This window comes from Vigna umbellata, chromosome 7, assembly GCF_029865625.1.
Source record: "Vigna umbellata cultivar VRB3 chromosome 7, Vumbellata_1.0, whole genome shotgun sequence".
Classification (NCBI taxonomy): domain Eukaryota; kingdom Viridiplantae; phylum Streptophyta; class Magnoliopsida; order Fabales; family Fabaceae; genus Vigna; species Vigna umbellata.
In genome coordinates, this window is record NC_142171.1 from 3,428,266 (window position 1) to 3,450,106 (window position 21,841).

General features: G+C 37.2%; 1 protein-coding gene and 1 non-coding gene across 5 annotated transcripts; one reads left to right on the forward strand and one right to left on the reverse strand.

The window, feature by feature from the left end:
• Positions 1-329: 329 nt before the first annotated feature.
• On the reverse strand, positions 330-401 carry TRNAT-CGU (transfer RNA threonine (anticodon CGU)). Its single transcript has one exon. It is a non-coding gene; the product is annotated as a tRNA-Thr (tRNA).
• A 96-nt stretch (positions 402-497) lies between these two features.
• LOC124821754 (Asparagine synthase family protein) lies at positions 498-17,772 on the forward strand. 4 transcript variants are annotated; one of them, XM_047293688.2, is made up of 14 exons: positions 498-612; positions 702-966; positions 1,048-1,232; positions 1,330-1,465; positions 2,629-2,907; positions 3,087-3,184; positions 8,275-8,389; positions 8,573-8,678; positions 14,388-14,481; positions 15,043-15,239; positions 16,004-16,103; positions 16,187-16,303; positions 16,810-16,866; positions 17,421-17,772. In XM_047293688.2, exons 1-14 carry the CDS (start codon positions 520-522, stop codon positions 17,532-17,534), a joined length of 1,956 nt encoding a protein of 651 aa, XP_047149644.1. In that variant the 5' UTR covers positions 498-519; the 3' UTR covers positions 17,535-17,772. The 4 variants fall into 4 exon arrangements, 1 of the variants encoding a protein (XP_047149644.1); XR_015780759.1 differs by lacking the exons at positions 16,810-16,866; positions 17,421-17,772 and adding an exon at positions 15,720-15,785 and having other exon boundaries at positions 15,043-15,256; positions 16,187-16,238; XR_015780757.1 differs by lacking the exons at positions 16,810-16,866; positions 17,421-17,772 and adding an exon at positions 15,720-15,785 and having other exon boundaries at positions 16,187-16,238.
• Positions 17,773-21,841: the final 4,069 nt, after the last annotated feature.

Below are 21,841 nucleotides of genomic sequence, written 5' to 3' on the forward strand. Positions count from 1 at the left end.
AGCCAATTTTATATTATTCAAAATTAATATTTAATAATATTTTATTTTTCAACTAATTTGTTTAGGATAAGTAATGTTTATTTAGTTTTTAAAAAAGTTAAAACATGAGAGGAAAATAAAAAATAAAACATATGTTAAGAACTTTTATTTATCCATAAAGTCTTACTTGTCTCGAATAAAATTCTTTTTGATAAAAAAAATACAAGTTGTAGTGTAAATTAAAAAAAATAAATTTCACAAAATTAGTGGAACCTTACAAAGAGTGAGTATTTCCTTTGCTCTCTCGTTGATTCCAGTTTAAAATCGATTTTAGTACAAAAGTGAAAAAAAGCTCCCGGCGAGGATCGAACTCGCGACCTTTCGCTTACGAAGCGAACGCACTACCACTATGCTACGGAAGCTGATTTTATTATAATTGAATATTTTAAATATTAATATTACTAAAGTCAAAGTAGACTCTGTCAAAACCCTACGTAAAACCACCTTACTCTGACCTGCTGCCAGAATAGAGAAGACGAGATGTGCGGAATAGCGTTGATTGTCTCAGGCATTCGTATTGACACCTCATGGTTGCCCTTCGATTCAACAAGCTCAACTCGGAAAACCGAGAAAGTAAGTGCAACTCTTACTCTTTGAATCCATCAAAAACTCTAAATCAAGTGGTTATAGCAATTCGTACCATTTCCTTTTATCTGCCACAGTTGTTGTTCTCTTTGGATGATCTCAAAGCAGCTCTGCGGAGAAGAGGCCCCGATAGCGTGTGCGCCAAGAAACTTATTCTCCAATCCGAGGAAAATCTAATTTCATCCTTCATGGATGATGGCGTGTCATCTTCCGAACGCGACAACGCCGATGGCATCCACACCGCGAAGCTTCATTTCTTCGGTGCAACCTTGCAGCTCAGGGGAATTAATCCGCTTATTCAGCCACTGGTGGATGCGTCAGGGAATGTTCTCGTGTATAACGGTATTCTGTGCTACTTTCTGTCCCTCGTTTTTTTCTTCTTCTTTTAGTCATTCTGGTTTTAATTTCTACTTTGCTTTTCAGGTGAGATTTTCGGTGGATTTGACCTGGAAAGTGATTGCAACGATACTGAGTTTCTCATGCGGACTCTAGGGGAGTGTTGTTCCTGTGGTTCTTGTTCAGCTGGTCAATGTGTTGAATGTGGAAAAAGTACAGTTTTGGGTGTTCTTTCAGCAATTAAAGGGCCTTGGGCTATCATTTATTGGCAGGTAACACCCAGTGGTAAGTTTCTTTGTATTTGAATCTTTTGCGGCATGATTTTCGCGGACATTGTGTCAGAGGCGGTGCTTTCTTTGTCTGCTATAGGATAGCTCCAGGACTCTTTGGTTTGGTCGGGATGGGTTCGGTCGGCGGAGCCTTCTCGTTCACTGGCCCACGGAAGATGACTCAACCTTTCTGCTTTCTTCCGTTTCACCTGTTTCGCCAGTTCAGTTTGCCCCTGGTAAGAATACCCGAAACAGCTATAATTATCTTGCTTCTGAACAGTCTATTGTCGGTTAGTTAAGTATTGACCATTTTTGTAATTTAGTGATGGTGGGAAGGTATTGTAAACTATGCACTCAGTCTGGTCTTGTTCTAATAGAGGGATGTGCCATTATGAAAGGCGTGCAGGAAAGAGAATGTGCTCTTTATATGGTGCTGCCGGATGACTCCTGCTTCTTCTTTCAATATTGTTGATACTGGTTCTAAACAGATAGAAAATGCCAGTAAAGATAAAACTATGTTCTCACAGGAAGAAGATAAAATAATATGGAAGAACTGCCAAAGTGCTTCCTGCCAATAAGTGCCCAGAGATCAACATCCTTTCTACTCGTTCTTTGTCTTTACTGCCCTATGTTCTGGTCCTCTTACCCCGATCCATCCTTGCCTAGTGCTGCTGTCTGTCCGTTTTGTTACATTCCAATACATTGTCATTGTCAACCACCTTTTCTTACGTCGTCTTTGACAAGCATTGTCTTCTTGCTCTTTATGATCTTTTTACTATCCACTCACGTATCTCCTTTAATATACACGTTTAGTCAGGCCTGTAACAACATAAGCTCACCATTTGATTTGATTGAGCCTAATACCTGTTTGATAACTTTGGAACAATAATTTATTTCATTGAAAATTAAAAGACAACGGATGAAAGTCTTTTAAAAATGATAAATATCACTTCTTGAAATGTTTTTTCTTCTCCCACTTTCTCATGTATGATTTTAGTTTTAGTTGTCAACAACCAAATCTGCTTAAAGCTTAAGCTGTGATTTAGGTTCCTGATTGATTTTATATCTGTAATATCTATTTATAGAGTACCTTTATGCTCGTAATAGATTATTTGACCTTTCTTACTAGCATAGTTGTAAACCTGGGCTAGTGGCTAGGTCACTCTTTGATTACTGGTCTGACTAAAAATTTCATCTTGACGAGAAAAATGAAAATCGTTGAAAGATGAATGTCCTGGTTTAATTCTAAAGTCTACCTCTGGTTTTCTTTGTTCAGCACATTTTAATCTTATTGGCCTGGTTTAGGTTTTAAAACTATAGTTAGTTTTGTCAGTTCTTGAATTTGTAAACTGAATTTTGGAAGAATGAGTTGTGACTTAAAAATATTAATTTGCTTCAGAGGATGAAACTCGTAATGGGATAGGATGTTTTAGTTACTGGGAAGAGCTACCGTGTGGAATATATAATTTGCATGTGGATGTTTCAAAACCAAGCGGCTATCTGGTAGCTGAAGTCAAAATGCATGGATACGTAAACTCAATGTTAACTGAACTTATCAAGTGGGATAGAATTTCTGTTGAACCAAGCTCTGAAGACCTGAAAACATGCTGTCATAAGTTATCCAGGGGGCAACGTTCTATACATCTGGCTTCTTCAGAGTCAGTTCCAAATGAAACAGGTGATTAGTGTATAATAGTGTGCGAAAGTTCTACTTAGCTATTCGGTGCTTTAATTTTTAGCTATTCAGTACTTTAATTTCTGTCATACATTCTAGTTCCTTACTTCCTTTTGCATTGTTTGGGAACTCTGCTCTAGCATCTTTGTCTTACTAGGTTTAGGCATGTCTTCATTATGCAGGCTCAGTTCAATCTGCAATTCCGGTTCCAGCTCATAGTTTGCTTGATGCTTTAAAGGAATCTGTGTTACGACGTACTTCGTTGTATAATGTTTATCAGGTATGCAACCTAACTGGAACTGGTGATGAGTTTTGTCATTGATATTGTGTATTCTATAACTGTTGGCTACATCAAGGATAAATGTTCTTCTTGGTTTGTACTTTGTCAAGACTGTGAAGACAGTTTCAGCTGTGGGGATTTCTCTTACATTTTGGATCAATGAATTTGAGTCTTAAATTATATTCTTATTAACTTCACCATGGGGCTGTCTCTATGACTAAACATTGTGTAAGGGACCTAGGTGCAAAAATTATTGAAGGAGTAGACAGCAAAGACGAAGAGATGGTTGGAGACAAGGGACCCCTGGTACAGGAGCAGAAAAGAATGAACACTCGGAAGAGTGAGAGAAAAAGACTCCCTAACAGAAAATGGGGTGATTACATGAGGCTAGGCTGATTTAAGGAGAGAGGGGAAGATGTCTTGGGTTATTGGGTGTTGTTGAATTGGGTCCCCTAAATTTCTCCATCTTATCCTCTCTAAATTTTCTGTTATCGGTGACTTTTCAGTACCCAGCTTTTGTTGGGGCGTGGAACAATAATTTACATCATTATACAATAACTTTCTATATTCTATTTTAGTGCATTGGTGCTTTCATTGCTACCATGGCTGAAAACAGCGGCCTCAAAGAACTCCAGCATAATACGAAGAAAATGCTTGAAGCTTTGGAACAAATCCACATGGAGGGGGGAAAAGAGAAGAAGCAACTGCGAAAAGATTTCCAGGTCTGGATTTGGCTATTGCAGAGTTGTTTGAGTGGATAAACGATGGTGGTTCAAACTCGGGCAACCACGATTTGGACAACCAGCCCTTTCATGTTTGAAGCGTCAAACTAGACTTCCCTTGCGTAGATGGTAGTGAAATGCTACAATGGACTTCAAAGCAAAACAGTTCTTTGAATATTATCATACCCCAAAGGCTCAATGGTTAATAATCGCTGGTATTCACAAGGACAAAGATGTTGTTCCCTGGTTCCAAATGATGCTTAAAACCAACACGTTTCAATCTTGGGCAGCTTTTATCAAAGTTTTGGAAACAGAATTTGGCCCTTCACTATATGAATGCCCATGCTCTAGTTGTCCCAGACAAGATCGGGAGTGAATTTTACCATTCATTCACCACTCTATCTAATAGGGTCGCGGTTTATCAACTGATACACTGTTGGATTGTTTTTTGAGTGGGTTAAAACCCAAAACCAGATGTGACGTCATTGCACAAGGCCCAAAATCTGTCTCGAAAGCAGTGGCTCTTGCCAGACTCTATGAAGAAAAGTACACTCCCAACAGTCATTCCTATGTTCCTGCTAATCGGTTCCCAAACAAAAACAACACCCTTCCCCCTCTACTTCCAACACCAAACACTAAACCCTTGACCTAGGCGAACCACAATGTCAATGTAAAACGCATGACCCCAGTAGAGATATAAATTTGATGAGAAAAAACTTATGTTACAAATGTGATGAAAAATTTACTTCGAACCATAAGTGCACAAACCGACACATGTTTTTAATACATGTCCAAGAAGTTGAGGAAGAAACCTTGGAACCAGACCCTCCTCCCAGTGTAGAATCGATAGTGGAGCCCGAGCACCAGCTCTCTTACAATGCCCTAAAAGGAGCCAATGGGTTGGGCATATTGAAATTTCAGGGACAGTTGCAAGTGTCATGTTACATATCTTTGTGGACAGTGGCAGCAATGACAATTTTACTCAATTAAGAATTGCTCATTTCCTGAAGCTACCTATTGAACCAACACCTCAGTTCAAAGTTTTGGTAGGGAATTGCAATACGTTGACTGGCAGAAAGGTGTGTAAGGGACATACAATTGAAGATACAACATCATGTTTTATATTTATCTGCTTTCTTATTACCTATAGCGGGAGTAGATTTAGTGTTGGGAGCCTCTTGGTTGGCCACGTTGGGACCTCATGTTATTGATTTTAGCACCCTCCCTTACATTAAAGTTCTATGTCAATGGACAGTTTGTCATGTAGGGTCAAAAATCTGATAGTCTGGTGCAGTTGGAATTTCATTAGTTGCTAAGATGGCAAAACACGCATGCTATTGACCAAGCATTCATGCTGCAATGTCAGCCAGCTGAATTAGAGCAGAACCAGTTACAGGGGACAGTCCAAGTCATGTTGAACTAGTTGGCTCGTTTATTGCATACATACCGAAAGGTTTTTGATTTTCCCATCGGGCTACCACCAGAAAGAGATCAAAATCATGCAATCAATTTAATGAATGGGGCTAATCTAGTAAAAGTACGACCATATCGATACCCTCATAATCACAAAAGCCAGATTGAAGAAATGATACAAGAAATGCTATAGGAAGGTCTTATACAACCAAGCAATAGCCCATTTTCTTCTCCAATTGTTTTGATTAAAAAAAAAGATGGGACATGGCGATTCTTTTCCAATGACAACTGTGGATAAATTACTAGATGAATTATATGGTGCTCAATACTTTTCTAAGCTGGATTTAAGTTTTGCTATCACCAACTTTGAATGAAGCCAGAAGATATGATGAAAACAACTTTTAGGACACACCAAGGGTATTATGGTGGCTAGTTATGTCATTTGGCTATCATAGAATTCCAAGACACCACATCTTTCACCTTCGAATACATATTAATGAAAGCATTGCAAACAAAAACATCACTTTCCAATCCATGCTTTATACATACAAATGAACCAACATCTCACAAACAACATCATTCACTTGTTCACAAATAGGAACCACACTTGCTACCGTAAAAGTATCCATCTTCACCCCTTCAACCTTCATCCTACCTAAAACACCCAATGCCTTGGTTGCTTTCCCATTTTGAAGAAACCGCAAAATCATTGCAATCCAAAATCCTACATCTTGGATGGGCATATCATCAAACACCTTGTGGGCAACATCCACAACACTAAACCTTGAGTACAAATGGATCAAGGAAGCAACCACATACACATCACCCACCCATTCAAACACGATTCAATCACTAGGATACACGTCATGCTATTGGTACTAGGGTTCAATCACTACCCATGAAAAACTCACACCCACCCACTCAAACAATTCCGAGAAGATTAAAAACAAGAAGAAACCCTAATAGCAATGTGAGAAATGCTTTCTAAAATACTTCTATAGCACTTGGACGACTACAGAAAGCGAAAATAAAAAGAACCTTAGCAGCAACTTAGTAGAACCTAATAAGGATAAAAATATAATTTCATTTTCTTAACGGGTAGATACCTATGGATACATGTAGTATGATACTTGATCTCAACCCGTTAATGAGCAGGTACTAAATTACACGCTACTTGCTACCCGCTACCTGTGGGTACCAACAGATTTTATGTGCGAATACCTACGGGCGCGGGTATTTTTGCCACCCTAATACTATCTAAAGTGTATGTGTGTGTATACTGTATAAAAAGTAATAATTGAATTTAAGAAAAAGATATTGAGGTGAATGAGAGAAATGAATACTAAAAGAAGAAAGTGGGTTCGGGAAGGGAGGTGAAAGGGGAAAGTGGGGAGGAAATAGCTAAACTTATATTGTCTAGGTAAGCAATATTTTTCGTTCCCTTTTTAATTATCTTTATGACCAATCTTATTCAGTCATTTATTGGACAAATATTTTAACGAATAAATTTTGTAGGGAATTCAAACCACAAAAAAGTAAATGTTACAAAACTTTTAGAATTTCTTCACTGATAAAATAGGTAATGCTTATTCAAGGACACTTAACCAAATGTATTGAAAATCTGTTGCAATGCTGCGTTCTGAAACTAAGTTTGATTACTTTAGTGTGTTTCCCAAATGCAAATTGCAACTACTAAATGTCTCCACTGACATCTTTAGATATTTTTTTGACCGAAATGTATTCAAGTGGTCAATGGATTCTATTGTATGTTTTGTTACCTTTAGAATATCTATTTGCTTCTGGATCTCTTCTGTAGCTTTTGTAGCCAAAGAATTTGAACTCTTGAATGCCCTTTGAATTTATTTGAGCTGTTCTTGTTGTGTTTTTGTATACCTACTTTTTTATTATAAATTTGCTTCTCAGTTTTGAAGGACAATGTAACTCTTCAATTTCCTTCCCCATATTAATCCACATGTTTTTTCAACATTGAGTATCTGATCTATTTTCTTATCATAATTTTTATTTCTATTAAACATTATTTCTTAAGATTAATTTCAATTTTAAATCTGAATGTTGAAACATTATTGTATCAAATTGAAATTCTTTCATTTTATTGATAAATTGAAGTTTACTATTATTGTAATCATCTCAAAATTAGAAGAACATAATTTCTATCTGATAGAACTACGAATCACAACTGTAAACAAGACTGTCTTGTAAATCTTTATTGCTTATTTCCAATTCTGCACCTACCAACGTAATAGATATAGAAATGATATAGAATGTTACAAAGTGTTTCCCCCACTGAGGTTGTTGGAGAGAACCTCACTCTCCACAATTCTCCTAAACTTTTTCCTTTCAAAAAAACTCCCCGCCCACAATTAACCCTGGATTATTTATAATAGTCCGTTACAGCTGGCACATTCCCTTATTTATTTCTTCTCTTATATACTATACCAAACTCATCACTCTTATTGAGTCCATGACATACATCTGATATATACACTTGTATTGATTGGAAAATTTAAGAAACGAGCATAGGCTATTCTAGGAAACAAGAGATTGTGGGATTGATATGCTAGTAATAAAACCAAGATACAACCAATATACAAAACTAAAACCAATAGGAATAAAATCTGAAACTTCGTAACATATTGACAGAATAAACTCTAAAACTTCCTAAAATATCTCAACAAATCTTAATCTAATTTGAATTTGATTTTTAAAAATTTTGCACTTCATATAAAAAATTATGTTTGTTGATTTATAGTTTCCTCTCAAATTCGAAAATTGTTCTCTCTAATTTATTCATATCTATTAGTGAAAACATATAATATTCTCTTTGAATTTTTTATTTATAATATATAATTAAATTTAATGTGCTTGTGCAATGTGTGAGAAACTTGATAGTGTTATTCGTATACATGATAGGACTCTTTGGATTTGTTTGCTTAGGCAGTGACATCTGGTATCAGACAAGAGGAATTTGTTCCAGTTGCAATTCTTTTCTCAGGTGGCCTGGACTCCATGATACTTGCAGCATTATTGGATAAATGCTTAGATCCCAATTGTGAGTGCGTCTAAATTGACTTAATTTGCCAACTCTAATGTTGATTATAATTTATATGAAACAAACTTTATTGGTTTCTTTTTCGGTTTTGAGATGTATAAAGTAGGAGAATTGGTTGAGTTGACATGTTCCAATTCGAGAGCCTTCTGTTAATGTGTTTTTTAATATATTTTGGATTGACAGATGAAATCGATCTACTTAATGTAAGTTTTGATGGTCATTTAGCTCCTGATAGACAATCTGCGAAAGCAGGGTTGAATGAACTAAGAAGAGTTGCACCTTCCAGGAAGTATGCTATCTACTGTTTTTCTATCTGTTTATTTTTTGTTCCTTTGTTTATGTATTTGTTTTTTGTTTGAATGCATAAATTGACTTTTTCTCTCTATCCTTTTCAAGACTAAATTGTTATCTAAATTAGTCTGTTCTTCAAGTATAATTGAGTAATATTAAGTTTAGGTTTATAGTGTTGACTTTACCAATTTATTTGGTATGAAAATTTTGAAAAAATAGAGGAAATTTTACTTATTATCAGATTAAATATTTCAACAGGAAACTATATCCTGTTAAATGGTCTGAAACATATTTCTATTGTTATGTGGGGCACAGAAAATGGTCTGAAACATCTTTTTCCTGTTGGAAGATATTTCACTTAGGATAATGTATTTTCCATTGTTGTGGGGTATTAAATATGGTCTGAAACATCTTTTTAGTGTGATAATGATAGAAGTGGTTAAATCTATACAAAAAGATTGCTGTAAAGATCTCCTAGGAAATGTTCCCAAACAGAGATGAAATTTGATGCAAACATAAAGGAAAAAGAGACACCCGGTACAGAAAGAGAAATCACGAGCTCACCAAGAATTCAAGAGCCTAGTTTCTCCCAACTAATTACCCACTGATTGACTCGTCCCCAGCACCCATTTTTCTTCTTGTCCACTAAATGGGAGGCCCTTTAACTAACAGAGTAGAGCTGTAAGTGAGACAGATAATATTGATACCTAATTCAACCTAAAATTAATGATATTTTATTACACAACAATTCTTGAATGAGAATTTCAATTTTTTATGAAAATAGGAAAACAATACAAATGACGGGACCTTGCTAAAACCCATAAAGAGATTCTTAGAATCTAAAGTAAGACAAATTAAGTCTGTCTTTAGTAAAATCAACACCAGTAGTAATAACCACCTGTTTTGAAGTCTCCACTTGATAGACTTCTTTGGTCAAGAAGTCTATCTACCACTCAAAACAGCACACGCACACACAAAATACTGGATAAAAACAGTACTGTATATTACTCTGATGAACAAGAATACAAAAGTACAGTACCCAACTCACAAGGGAGCACTCTCCCTCCACAGGAACAACCTCCTGTCAAGTTAGGAGGGGCTACCTATTTTTCGAAGGTGGATTTGAAGGCCGGGTATCACCAAATCCGTATGGCTGAGAAGGATATAGAGAAGATGGCGTTCCGCACGCATCAGGGGCATTACGAATTCGTGGTGATGCCTTTCGGACTCACCAACACGCCGGCGATGTTTCAGAGCACTATGAATCACCTCTTCAAGCCCTATTTGCGGAAGTTCGTGCTAGTCTTCTTCGACGACATCCTCGTTTACAGCAGAACCTGGGATGAGCACTTGGAGCATGTCGGAAAGGTCCTGGAAACGTTGAGTCGGGACCAGTGGGTGGCCAATCGGAGGAAGTGTGAGTTTGGGCAAACCCACGTCAAATACTTGGGACATATCATCTCGCATAGAGGCGTGGAGATGGACGATGAAAAGATAAAGGCGGTGGTGGATTGGGAACGGCCAAAATCGGTAAAGAGTTTAAGGGGATTTTTGGGTTTGTCGGGGTATTATCGGAGGTTTATTAGGGATTATGGCAAAATCGCCAGACCTCTAACGGAACTGTTGAAAAAAGGGGGCTTTGCTTGGAACGAAAGGGCAGAAGAGGCATGGCAAACACTGAAGACCGCCGTCACGACAGCCCCGGTGTTGTCCTTACCCGACTTTCAGCAACCTTTTCACATTGAGTGTGACGCGTCGGGTAAAGGAGTGGGTGCTGTACTGATGCAGGAAAAAAAACCAATCGCTTTTTTCAGTAAGGCTTTATCTGAAGGAACTCTCAGCAAATCCATTTACGAGAAGGAATTGATGGCTCTCGTGTTAGCTATCCAGCATTGGCGTCCTTACCTACTGGGGCAGAAATTCATAGTGCACACTGACCAGAAGAGCCTCAGGTATCTATTGGAGCAGAGGATCACGACGCAGAATCAACAAAACTGGATAGCTAAACTATTGGGATATGATTTTGAAATTATGTATAAGACTGGGATGACCAACCGAGCTGCTGATGCTTTGTCTCGAATAGCAGAGGGTGAAAAAGAAGAAAACAAGGAACTGACGGTGATAGCCAGACCTTACTGGCAAGACTTTGAAGAAGTCACGAGGGAAGTGGAGGACAACGCGAGGCTACGAAAGGTGATTGAAGAGATTAAGGGAGATCCAAATTCTCACCCGGCATACACGGTGGAACATGGAAGGTTGCATTACAAAGGGAGGTTAGTATTGTCTGCAAAGTCTTCGTGGTTACCTAGGCTAATGGCAGAATTCCACCAAACTTAAACGAGGGGCCACTTGGGAGTCTACAGGACATACCGGAGGATAGCCCAGTCCTTATTCTGGGTCGGGATGAAGAAGGATATTACAGAGTTTGTGGCTAAATGTCTTGTGTGTCAACAACACAAGTATTTAGCATCATCACCGCAAGGATTACTACAGCCCTTGCCAATTCCAAATGCAGTTTGGGAAGAGCTTAGCATGGACTTCGTGGTACGGCTGCCTAAGTCCCATGGGTACGACGCTATCTTGGTGGTGGTGGACCGTTTGAGCAAGTATGCCCATTTCATACCGCTCAAACACCCTTATTCGGCAAGGATGGTGGTTGATATTTTCATGAGAGAAGTAGTAAGATTGCATGGGATCCCAAAATCCATCGTGACCGACAAAGACCCATTATTCTTGAGCATGTTCTGGAATGAATTGTTCAAAAGCCAGGGGACGCAGGTGAAAATGAGCACCGCATATCACCCAGAAACGAACGGGCAGACGGAGGTGGTGAACCGTATTCTGGAAGGTTATCTCAGGTGTTTCTGTTCAGAGCAGCCTCGAGGTTGGATGACAGTGCTATCATGGGCGGAGTTTGGGTATAACACGAGTTACCAAGGAGCAATAAGGTGCACACCTTTTGAGGTTGTCTACGAGAGAGCGCCTCCTTCTTTGCACAGATTCATTCCTGGTGAATCTTTGGTAGAGGCCGTGAATCAAGAACTTCAAACCAGAGACGAAGCTCTGAAACAGTTGAGGTTCCATTTGGAACGAGCGCAGGATCTTATGGTGCAACAAGCTAATAAAAAGAGACGGGTCGCGAATGTGAATGTGGGGGACTGGGTGTATTTGAAGATACGACCCCATAGACAAACCTCAATGCCAACTAGACTCCACCCAAAGCTGTCAACAAGGTATTTTGGACCTTTTCGGGTGATTCAGAAGGTGGGGGAGACAGCTTGTAAATTGCAGTTGCTAGAGACAGCTCGAATCCATCCAGTGTTTCATGTTTCCCAGGTGAAGAAGGCAGTAGGAGAGCACTAGGTGGAGAAGGACCTACCGCCTGATCTGCAGGTAGAAGGGCCTTCGTTTTGGCCCGTGAATGTTTTGGGAAGGAGGCAGCGAACAGAAGGAGGAAGCGTGCCGCAACTGCTAGTGGAGTGGCAACAAGGAGGACCAGAGGGGGCCACCTGGGAAGAAGAAATAACCATCCGAGAACAGTACCCCGATTTCAACCTTGGGGACAAGGTTGATGATCAAGGGGAGGGTATTGATAGGGATAAGAATAAGAAAGGATGGGTAGTTTATGAGAGGAAAAATAGGAGGAAATGAATATAACAAACTAACAGTTAGGACAATTTTGGTGAGATTGTAAGATTGTATAAATAGAGGCTGAGTAGTAGAAGGGATTGGGGGAATTATTGATTGCTTAGTTGCTTACGGGTTTATACCTGTGGAAGAGGGTTATGCCTCTGCGTTTGATTGTACAGATACTATACTTGTGAATAACATTCAGACTTCTCTTTCTTTCTGTGTTTCTTGGGGAGGAAGGGAGTCTTGAAAGTGGGTTCCCAATTTAGGAACCTAACAACGTCTTATAAGTTCTAAAAATTTCTAAGACCTCTTGTTCCACAGATTGCCATAGAACAACACATAATTGAAAATCAAGTTTTTGCCACTAGGGTTCCTCTTCATCTGGTAATGTAGAAACATCTTGTTCAAGATGATTATGGTATCCTTGATTAAGAAACCATAACTCCACAAAAGAAGACCAAGATAAATAATTTTTCCAGGTGAGCTTTGCAGAAGTAATGTTAGGAGTAGCAAATAGAGGAGTTATTCCAAAACCCGAAGCCATTCCAAAGAAAACTGCAAGGAGAGAAAAACTTGGGATTCCAAAATAAACTTGAGGGAAAAAACCTTAGATATGAGCCACGACCAACGAAACAGAAAAACCGGGACCACAACATGCCTAGGAGGTTTTGGTCAGACGACTAGTAGTGGCGCGATGAGATTCTGACACTGAGAAGATGGCGCGTGACAGCGGACAATGGTGGTGAATGGCAAAAAGAAAGCAATGCCGATGACAAACAATGAAGACCCATTGGTCTGACTCTTGATACCAACTTAAAGAGCTTAGAAGTAACTAAAAGCAATTTATTTTCTATTAAGTCATTGTTACAATTTACCACTCTATTTATAGAGTACAATAGTGCATAATACAAAAGGTCTAGAAACTCTAAAACCCTAACCTAATAGTTGGGTTCCCCTACATAAATAATAATAATAAAGAACATTACATTTCAACAAATACATTAGTAGAATCTTCTCAATCCATACCAATTTTCCCGAGAAGCAATCTCAATAGCATGCATGACCCCTAGTAATTCAGGTTCAAGAGAACTATGACGAGAAAGAAAAATTGAAAAACAACATATAATCCCAGACCTATAGTCTTTGAAAAGTCCTGTGCACATTATAGAAGGATAGTTAATGGCCACTCCATCTAAGTTACACTTTACCCAATAACAAGGTGGAGGTAATCAATTTACTTGAGTGATCTTTGGAGCAAGTTTCAACTTGATCACCAAGTTATTTTTAATTATTGGTGTGGGAGATCCCACACCTACTATAATAAATATAACCAAATTGTAGTATCTCCTTCCCACCCTTGAGATTTCCAATCCTTAGTATGATAAAGTGTGTTAGAAATTCTACATCTAGTCATATGACGAACTTATAGTATATAAGTATCTTATCTTATAGTTGGTTTTCTTGGATTGAATTAGACTTTAGATCGATTCTGTAATAATTAGAATAATCAAATGACCTAATTCAGTAAAGTTTTCCTAACAACCCACAATACTATAAGTTCGAAAACTTAAAAAATTTCCAATCTCTGTGATATTATATTACTAATGATCTTACCATCCAATTTCCATTCCTCATTCTTTACTCCTTTAATTAGTGTCAAATTTATGATGCTTATGTTAAGCGTAAATTGTATATATCAAAATTTATTGTGTTAGTTTTTAGTTTCATGTATAGGCTTTAGCATATGGTAGGTATGTTTACTGCAAAAAAAAAATACAGTGTCAATTACACAGATTAAGTGATAACATTCGGCAGTATTAAGGAGAACAAAAAAGGGTATCCTTTTCTTGGCTTCATGAACAGTCCATTTCTCACTTGCTCTGTTAGGATGAATCTCTTATTCTTTTATTTTACTTATTATATATATATATATACATATTCTGTCATTAGACTGGATTCTTATGTAGTTAAGTTGTGATCATGAACCTATTTATTATATGTTCTTTATGTCGAAATATCTATTTTTAGCATCTATCATATTCAGGTGAAAGGGTGCTACAATTTATAATTTCAGGTGGAGACTTGTGGAAATTGATGCTGACTTGTCAGACTTGGTGTTCGAAACTAGTCATGTTGTGTCACTCATAAATCCTGCCAACACCTACATGGTAATACTTAATCTTCTGGATCTGAAATTTACAATTTTTATTCTGTCATGTATATGCATTTTTAGTTATTTTAGGTTGATTTGAGTAATTTAATGTCCAACCAACTGCAACTGCACCTGTTGAGAGGGGATATGCATATCATCAAGGTAGTCATTAGCATGTCTATGATACCGGGAAGCATTTCCCAATTTAGTTATTTGGAGATAATACGAGATCCCGTGGAAGAGAGAGAGTGAATTGAAGAAAACATTCAGATGTTGACAAGTGATAAGAAGAGAAATTTAACTATGCCAGTTTCTAAGGATTTAGGTACTGAACATTACAATTATTGGAACCTTGTTAAAAGTTTTTGAATTATATGTACTTAACTTAAACTAGGTGATATATTGACATAGGGATATGTTGGTTTTCATGCTGAATGAAATCGTTTTTTTTTATTCTAATTTTAAAGTGACTGAAACTTTTGAGAGGTGAAATGGAAATTTTAGACTGCAAACCATCTTGATGAGTTTTTTAACATCTTTAGTATTTCTAATTGATGATTGGTCTGTACTTTTTCAGGACCTTAATATTGGAATAGCTTTATGGCTTGCTTCTGGTGGCAATGGATGGGTCTCTGATGCAAATATATCTGATAATGACAACAATCATGTACGGATTAAGTATAAGTCGAATGCAAAGATTCTTCTAGTTGGTTCTGGTGCTGATGAGCAGTGTGCTGGGTATGGGAGACACAGGACAAGTTATAGACGTGGAAGGTACTAATATAAAAACGGTAAATTATGTTTTAGTGTTATTCTTGTCCTTATGTTTATGATGAACAATGATAAGATCATTTTTTATTCTTTCATCTTTGTTTAATAAATAAAACGTTTCCTTGCCCATTTTAGTTTTAGTAGGATCTTATAATATTCAGCTCAATTGTTGAGTCTTGTATCTTTGCATCATTCAATTAAATTTAAGAAATTTCCTAAGATTTAAAATGTTGTTCTGCAAACTTTGTTTCCAAAAATATTGAAACCCCTAATTTCTTCTGCTAAGATACGAGCATTATCATTTTCTTTCTCTAAAAATATTTGTCCTTGATATCGTTTCTCAATTTTCAAAGTTCCATCAAATTGCTCTTTTTTTGTTAAGTTGAGAGAATTAAATGTTATTTTAATCCTAATTTTGGGACATCTTTGACAACATTTTGCATGATTGGGGAACTAAATTGATGACACTTTACATTATTGAAGGACTAAATCGTTGACTTAACATTTCAAGGACCTCATGACCCTTATATCCCTAGAAGATGAAATCAGGTTTGACCTAAATAATTTATTGAACTGACAGTGCTTGATGGATAATTTATTTAGAAGATTTGTCTTTTTTTTAAGGTGGTAGTTTAATGCCATTCTACCAAGAGAAGCAATATTATTGAAATTCTTAGGTTAATTGATTGTTAACAGTACTGATTAATTGTGGAATATATGTGCATTATCGTCTAATGTATTCTGATGACATACTATGCCTTGATCAGTTGGCTGGGGCTACACGAGGAAATGAGACTCGATATGCAAAGAATTTGGAGAAGAAATTTAGGGAGAGATGATAGGTGTATTGCTGATAATGGGAAGGAGGTAATAATCAAAGTCTATTAAAAATCAATATGGACCTTCCAGTTATTTATCTTTCCCCCCTTTTTGGCTCTTGTTTCCTTTAGGCTAGATTTCCATTCTTGGATGAAGATGTTATAAGGCTGCTGCTCAATATGCCGTTGTGGGAAGTTGCCAACCTTGATCAACCTATCGGCATTGGTGATAAAAAGATCTTAAGAGAGGTATTACTATTTTTTTTTTGAGTTTGGATGATTTGCTTACTTTCTCCTTTTCAACTGTTTTATTGTTGGACATTTGATGGCTGGCTGAACCGACACTTGGTCAATATCTTTTTGTATAACTTTGACTGAGCAGAATCTAGTGATACGAGTGTTTAGTACGTAATAAGAGCAAAATTGTATGCCTTGAGGATAAGAGCTGCTGCCAGAGCTGAATCCACAATCCATATACATGAGAAAAAAAGAAAAAAGCTTCTGCTGTAGATCCGACAGGAAATTTATTTTCCCTTAATATGTTTTACATCAGTGTCGGTGTACCAGTGGAATGTATTTGACACCCCCCAGTCCTGCTTATATTTTATAAGATATAGTACTGATATTTGTTCTTGTTTCTAGTGACTACACGGATTTGATGTTCAAATTTACCAAATTATTTCCCGTTTTATTTGAAGTGGCCCCCAAAAAAATGAATTGCCGAACTTGAATCTCATAGTTGATATTTCTTGAAGGTTGCCAAATTGCTTGGTTTATATGAAGCAGCAGTTCTGCCAAAACGAGCAATTCAGGTGTGTGTTCTGAATCTTTACACTTGAATTTACTTGATGAAGAACTCGGTGGATTCCTAAAACTACGTAAAACCATCACGGGAAAGACAATGTTGTTTGACGAGTTGCAATTTTTAAATATAAACCTTCTAGGTTACTTCTAATTTTAATCCACTATATAGGATAGTTGATCCATTCATAGGACGCTTTAGCCTTGGCTTAGGAAAATGATAAAAGAAAGAAGAAATAAGAAAGATACTAGAAAGTGAAAAGAAACTAGGGAAAAATTCTAGCAGAATCACATTGCCTTTTCACTAGATTTCTAGTTAGATGTCAAATTGTCAATAGAGCTTATGCATTGTAAAATGTGTTGCTATGAGTATAGTGGAAACCGATTTTTTATTTTATTTTATTTCACATGCATTTTTATTAGAAAGTAACGTATCAGGAAATAATAGCTAAACCAGAGGAGAGGGTGCAGCTTCCCTAGATGAGTGAATGAATACAATTTGTTTATATGTGGAACATATGTTTGTAGTCATTGATTTGTGTTTGTATTATGTTTGTTGTTGTAGTTTGGTTCAAGAATTGCAAGGGAATCAAATCGGAAAAATTTTGGAAGCAATCGAGCAGCAAATCAGGCATCAGCTGGCAGCGTAAGGATTAATAGGAAATCTAGTTTTTATTGATTTCTTTTCGCACGCGGAACGCGTATTATTTTCTATTCAAAATCATTAATATATTTAGTTGCTTGAAATTACTTGCCTGTAAGGGAAACAAGAGATCTATTTCTCAAGTGTTTTTTTTATCATATATGTAAACATGACCTTTCAAATAACCAATTAAAAAATGATTGAAAATTGGTTCAAACTATAATTTTTTTTTAATTGAATGATCTGGTTCGGATTTTGGCTTAAATTTTATTCAGATACTATTGGTAATTAACAAAGAGAGTTTTTTAAAGTTGTTTTTATAGTTTTATTGTATTATACTTGTTTCGGTAAAAAAATTGGGTGTCTTTTCTTAAAGACAAAAATAATCAGAATTTTGACTCAGTTTATGACTTTTTTTATTTGTCTCTTGGTCGTAAAAGTTAGTATTTTATTTATAGGTAAAATGATTACAAATAGTTTCTATTGCCAATATCAAAAGAACGTTTTAAGTTACAAAGATAAAAACAAAAATAATTACAAAAAATTAGAAGGTAATAATTACATAATTATAGATAAAACATAAAAGATCTCTAATATCTTGACTTGTTCTGACTTTTTATCGATCTTTTAACATGACTCATTAATGATCCATGGTTAGGTTCATGAAGATACCATGGTCAGGTTCATGAAGATACGTAGTAGTCCCCCTAAATTACAAAAGCAAAAGCAAAATATAATTAAAAGAAAAGTTAGAAGGTAGCAATCACATTACTATAAAATAAAAGATAAAAGCAAAAAAGTATCTTTCACTTGTCGTGGTTTTTCATCGATCTTTTGACACATATAAGGTTGGTATTTCTTAATATGACCCATGAATGATCTGTGGGTAGATTCATGGAGATACATGATGGTCCTTCAATGTATTTCAACCTAAATTACAAAGATAGAAACATAAGATAATTACAAAAAGAAATTAAAAGGTAGCAATCACATGATAATAAGATAAAAACATAAAAGATCTCTAATATCTCGTCTTGTCTTGGCTTTTCATTGATTTTTTGACACATAATGTTGGTCTTTTTTATCATGACCCATGATTGATACGTGGTTAGGTCCATGGAGATACGTGGTGGTCCTTCAACGTATTTTAGCCTACATTACAAAGTTAAAAATAAAAGATAATTACAAAAAAAATTAGAAAGGTAGCAATAGTATCATTATAAGATAAAAGATAAAAATATAAAGGGTTAAATATGCTTTTAGTCCCTATATTATCAAACTATTTTGGTTTTAGTCCCTCTTTCAAAGTAAGGTACATTTTAGTCATCCTCCTTAAGGAAACTTTGATTTTAGTTCTCTAAAACTAACATAGTTAAAAACCAGCTGAGGTGGCTAATGGTAGATTGACACAATTTTTTTTTGAGCTGAGTCAGTGTTTCTCACCTTTTCTTCCTCTCTCTCCCTTGTCTCTTCCTTCCACGCCGCGACACAGTCTCCGATGAATCAGCCGCCGCTAGCCGCGAGGTGAGTGTCCCCAGCGTCACCGATCACCGCTAGGGTCGCCACCGGTCGTAGTCAGCGCCACTACGTCAGATTACTCTCTTTTCTCTTCTTTACGCACAATCAGGGATACCCTTTCCCTCTCCTTCGAGTTCAAGACTGCCGCCACCCACGAAGCTAACCGCCGTTGCCTCTGCCAAACCGATCGTCGTTCATCGTCGAATGCAGCGCCCGCCGTGGCGTCGGATCCTTCCTCAGCTTGATTTTTCCCCGCCGCGATTCTCGAACGTTAGAGATTTGGGAATCTGCTATTGAACGCTGCTATCCTAGAGGTGATTCGATTGGGACTCCGCTTTGGGCTTGGGGGTTTCATTGTTGGAGGTCAGGAAATGAGTGAGTGTGATTTTGATGATCAGTGAACTTGGAGTTTTTTTGCTGATCAGTTGTGGTTGAGGGTAGGAAAGAAAAAAGGTGAAAGTGGGTTCAGACAGCCGCAACAGGAGCCGGAGCAGAAGCAGGAGCCCAATGGACCGTAAGATCCGATCTGATCGATTTTCTTACCGTGATGCACCTTACAAGAGAGATTCACGTCGGGGTTTCAGCCGAGACAATTTGTGCAAGAACTGCAAGTGGCCTGGTCATTATGCAAGGGCTTCTCGAGCATTAGAGTTATTCTGCAACTGCAGTGCCTTCTCTGTTGCATTTACCAAAGCAAGATTATAGTTATTCCGCAACTACAGTGCCTTCTCATTCGTACATTCAGCTGCTATGTGGCCTTGCTTATAACAGTTGTTGCACAACCTTAAGTCTCCTGGAGGCATTGGAGGAGAGGTGCATTCCCTAGCACGGTGTCCAGCTTTACCACAGGTATGGCAAATTCCCTCATTTGGACAATTATTGGCCATGTGGCCAGGTTCTTTACAGTTCCAGCAGAGTGACTTTGTGGTAGGTGAATTTGGAGCTTGGCGGTGGGGAGGTTGGGTGGAAGATGGAAGGAAGAGACGAGGGAGAGAGAGGGAGAAAAGGTGAGAAACACTGACTCAGCGCAAGAAAAATTAATTGTGCCAGTCTACCGTTAGCCACATCAGCTGGTTTTTAACGGTGTTAATTTTGAAGGATTAAAATCAAAGTTTGCTTAAGGAGGAGGATTAAAATGTACCTTACTTTGAAAGAGGGACTAAAACCAGAACCGCTTGATAGTATAAGGACTAAAAACATATTTAACCCAAATATAAAATATCTCTAATATCTCGACTTGCCTTGGCTTTTCATTGATCTTATGACACATATAAGGTTGATCCTTCTTAATGTTGTATAGTGTTGACAAAAATCATTATCAAAATTTCTTAAGGCGTGTAGATCACACTATCCTTAAGAACTTATCCATGGTGTGTTGGACAAGTTGATAACAGTTGAAAAACTGTTATTTTCATGATTAAAATTGACACTAAAAGCAACCTTTACACTTAGAAACTAGCTTGAAATCATGCTTTTCTTCATATTTTTAGAAATAAGAGAGCTGGACAGGTTTATGCTTGATTTCAGTGTTTTTGTGCAGGTTTTAAGGTGAATTTGGTGAAAGAAGTGAAGAAGGAGAGAGATGAAATCAGAAAAGACAATAAAAAGTGCAAAAGGAGAAGCCGAAGTCACCGCTCAACGGCAGTTTACCGCTGAGCGGCACTCAGGAGCTTGCGGGAGGTCCGCTGAGGGGCAAAATGGCCGCTGAGGGGAGCAAACAAGTCACGCACTCACCGCTGAGCGGTATTTTACCGCTGAGCGGCACTTTAATGGGCTTGGACTTGACTTTTTGTAATTTACGAATGATATATAAACTTTAGGGTTTCCTAGGGTTAGGCATCTTTGACAGAAACGAAGCAAACACTCTCTCTTCCACCCCTTGGGGTAGATTGGGAGATGGTGACAGCTCTCCTCTTCTCTTTCTCGGGTTTTTCTATCTCTTTCATTCTTTCATTATTGTTCATCTAGGTTCACCATGAATATGGTGAACTAAACCTTGTATGTTTGTTGGGGAATCAATGTAATCTTTTGAAGCTCTCATATATGGAATCTGTTTTTACATCTTTTAATTAAGACTTATGCTTTCTTTCATCATTAGTTAGGGTTTTTCCTCTTTGCTTAATGCTTGCATTGTTTAACTCATTCGATGCATGATTATTGGTTTTGTCGATACGGGCACGTACGGGGAAGTCTAGATCCGGGGAATTTCTCCCAATTTTATATTGGTTGTCATTAAGCTCCTGCACTTATGAACTGATCATTAGGAATGCTAGGAATTGTATGAACTCGTGATTAGGGAGAAGCCTTCTGGAAAGGTACATTAGAGAGTGGCATTAACAATGATGATTTGACTGTTGAATTCCTAAAAATATATGAGAGTGGATAAGATGAAATTGACCCCCAACAACATATTCATACATAAATTTCATTGAAAGTGTTTATCTTTTGATTTTTGCCATTGATCAAAACTTCATGCATACATGTTTATTTTCTGTCTTGCATATTAAACTCCAAATATTTCGTCTTTTAAGTCTTAACTAATCAGTAACCAACACAACTAAACTAGGCCGTGAGTCCTTTGGGAAGAACGATACTTGGTCTTACCAAGTTTATTACTTGAACGATTCGGTCATACTTGCCGATTGAAAACAAGTTTGTGACATCATAATTTGGTGTTCATAAATTTGTCCATCAAGTTTTTGGCGCCGTTGCCGGGGACTCGTGGTTTAACTAGTTAATTTGTGTGATTATTGATTATCTTTGACTTTAATTTTGATTTTCTGTTTTTATTTTCTGTTTTTATTTTTTTGGTTATTATTTTATTT

Coding starts and splice junctions, on each gene's coding strand:
- LOC124821754 (XM_047293688.2), top strand. CDS start 520: ATGTGCGGAATAGCGTTGATTGTCTCAGGCATTCGTATTGACACCTCA. Junction 8,679..14,387: donor AGAGTTGCACCTTCCAGGAA/GTATGCTATCTA, acceptor TTATAATTTCAG/GTGGAGACTTGTGGAAATTG. Junction 16,104..16,186: donor TTGCTGATAATGGGAAGGAG/GTAATAATCAAA, acceptor TGTTTCCTTTAG/GCTAGATTTCCATTCTTGGA.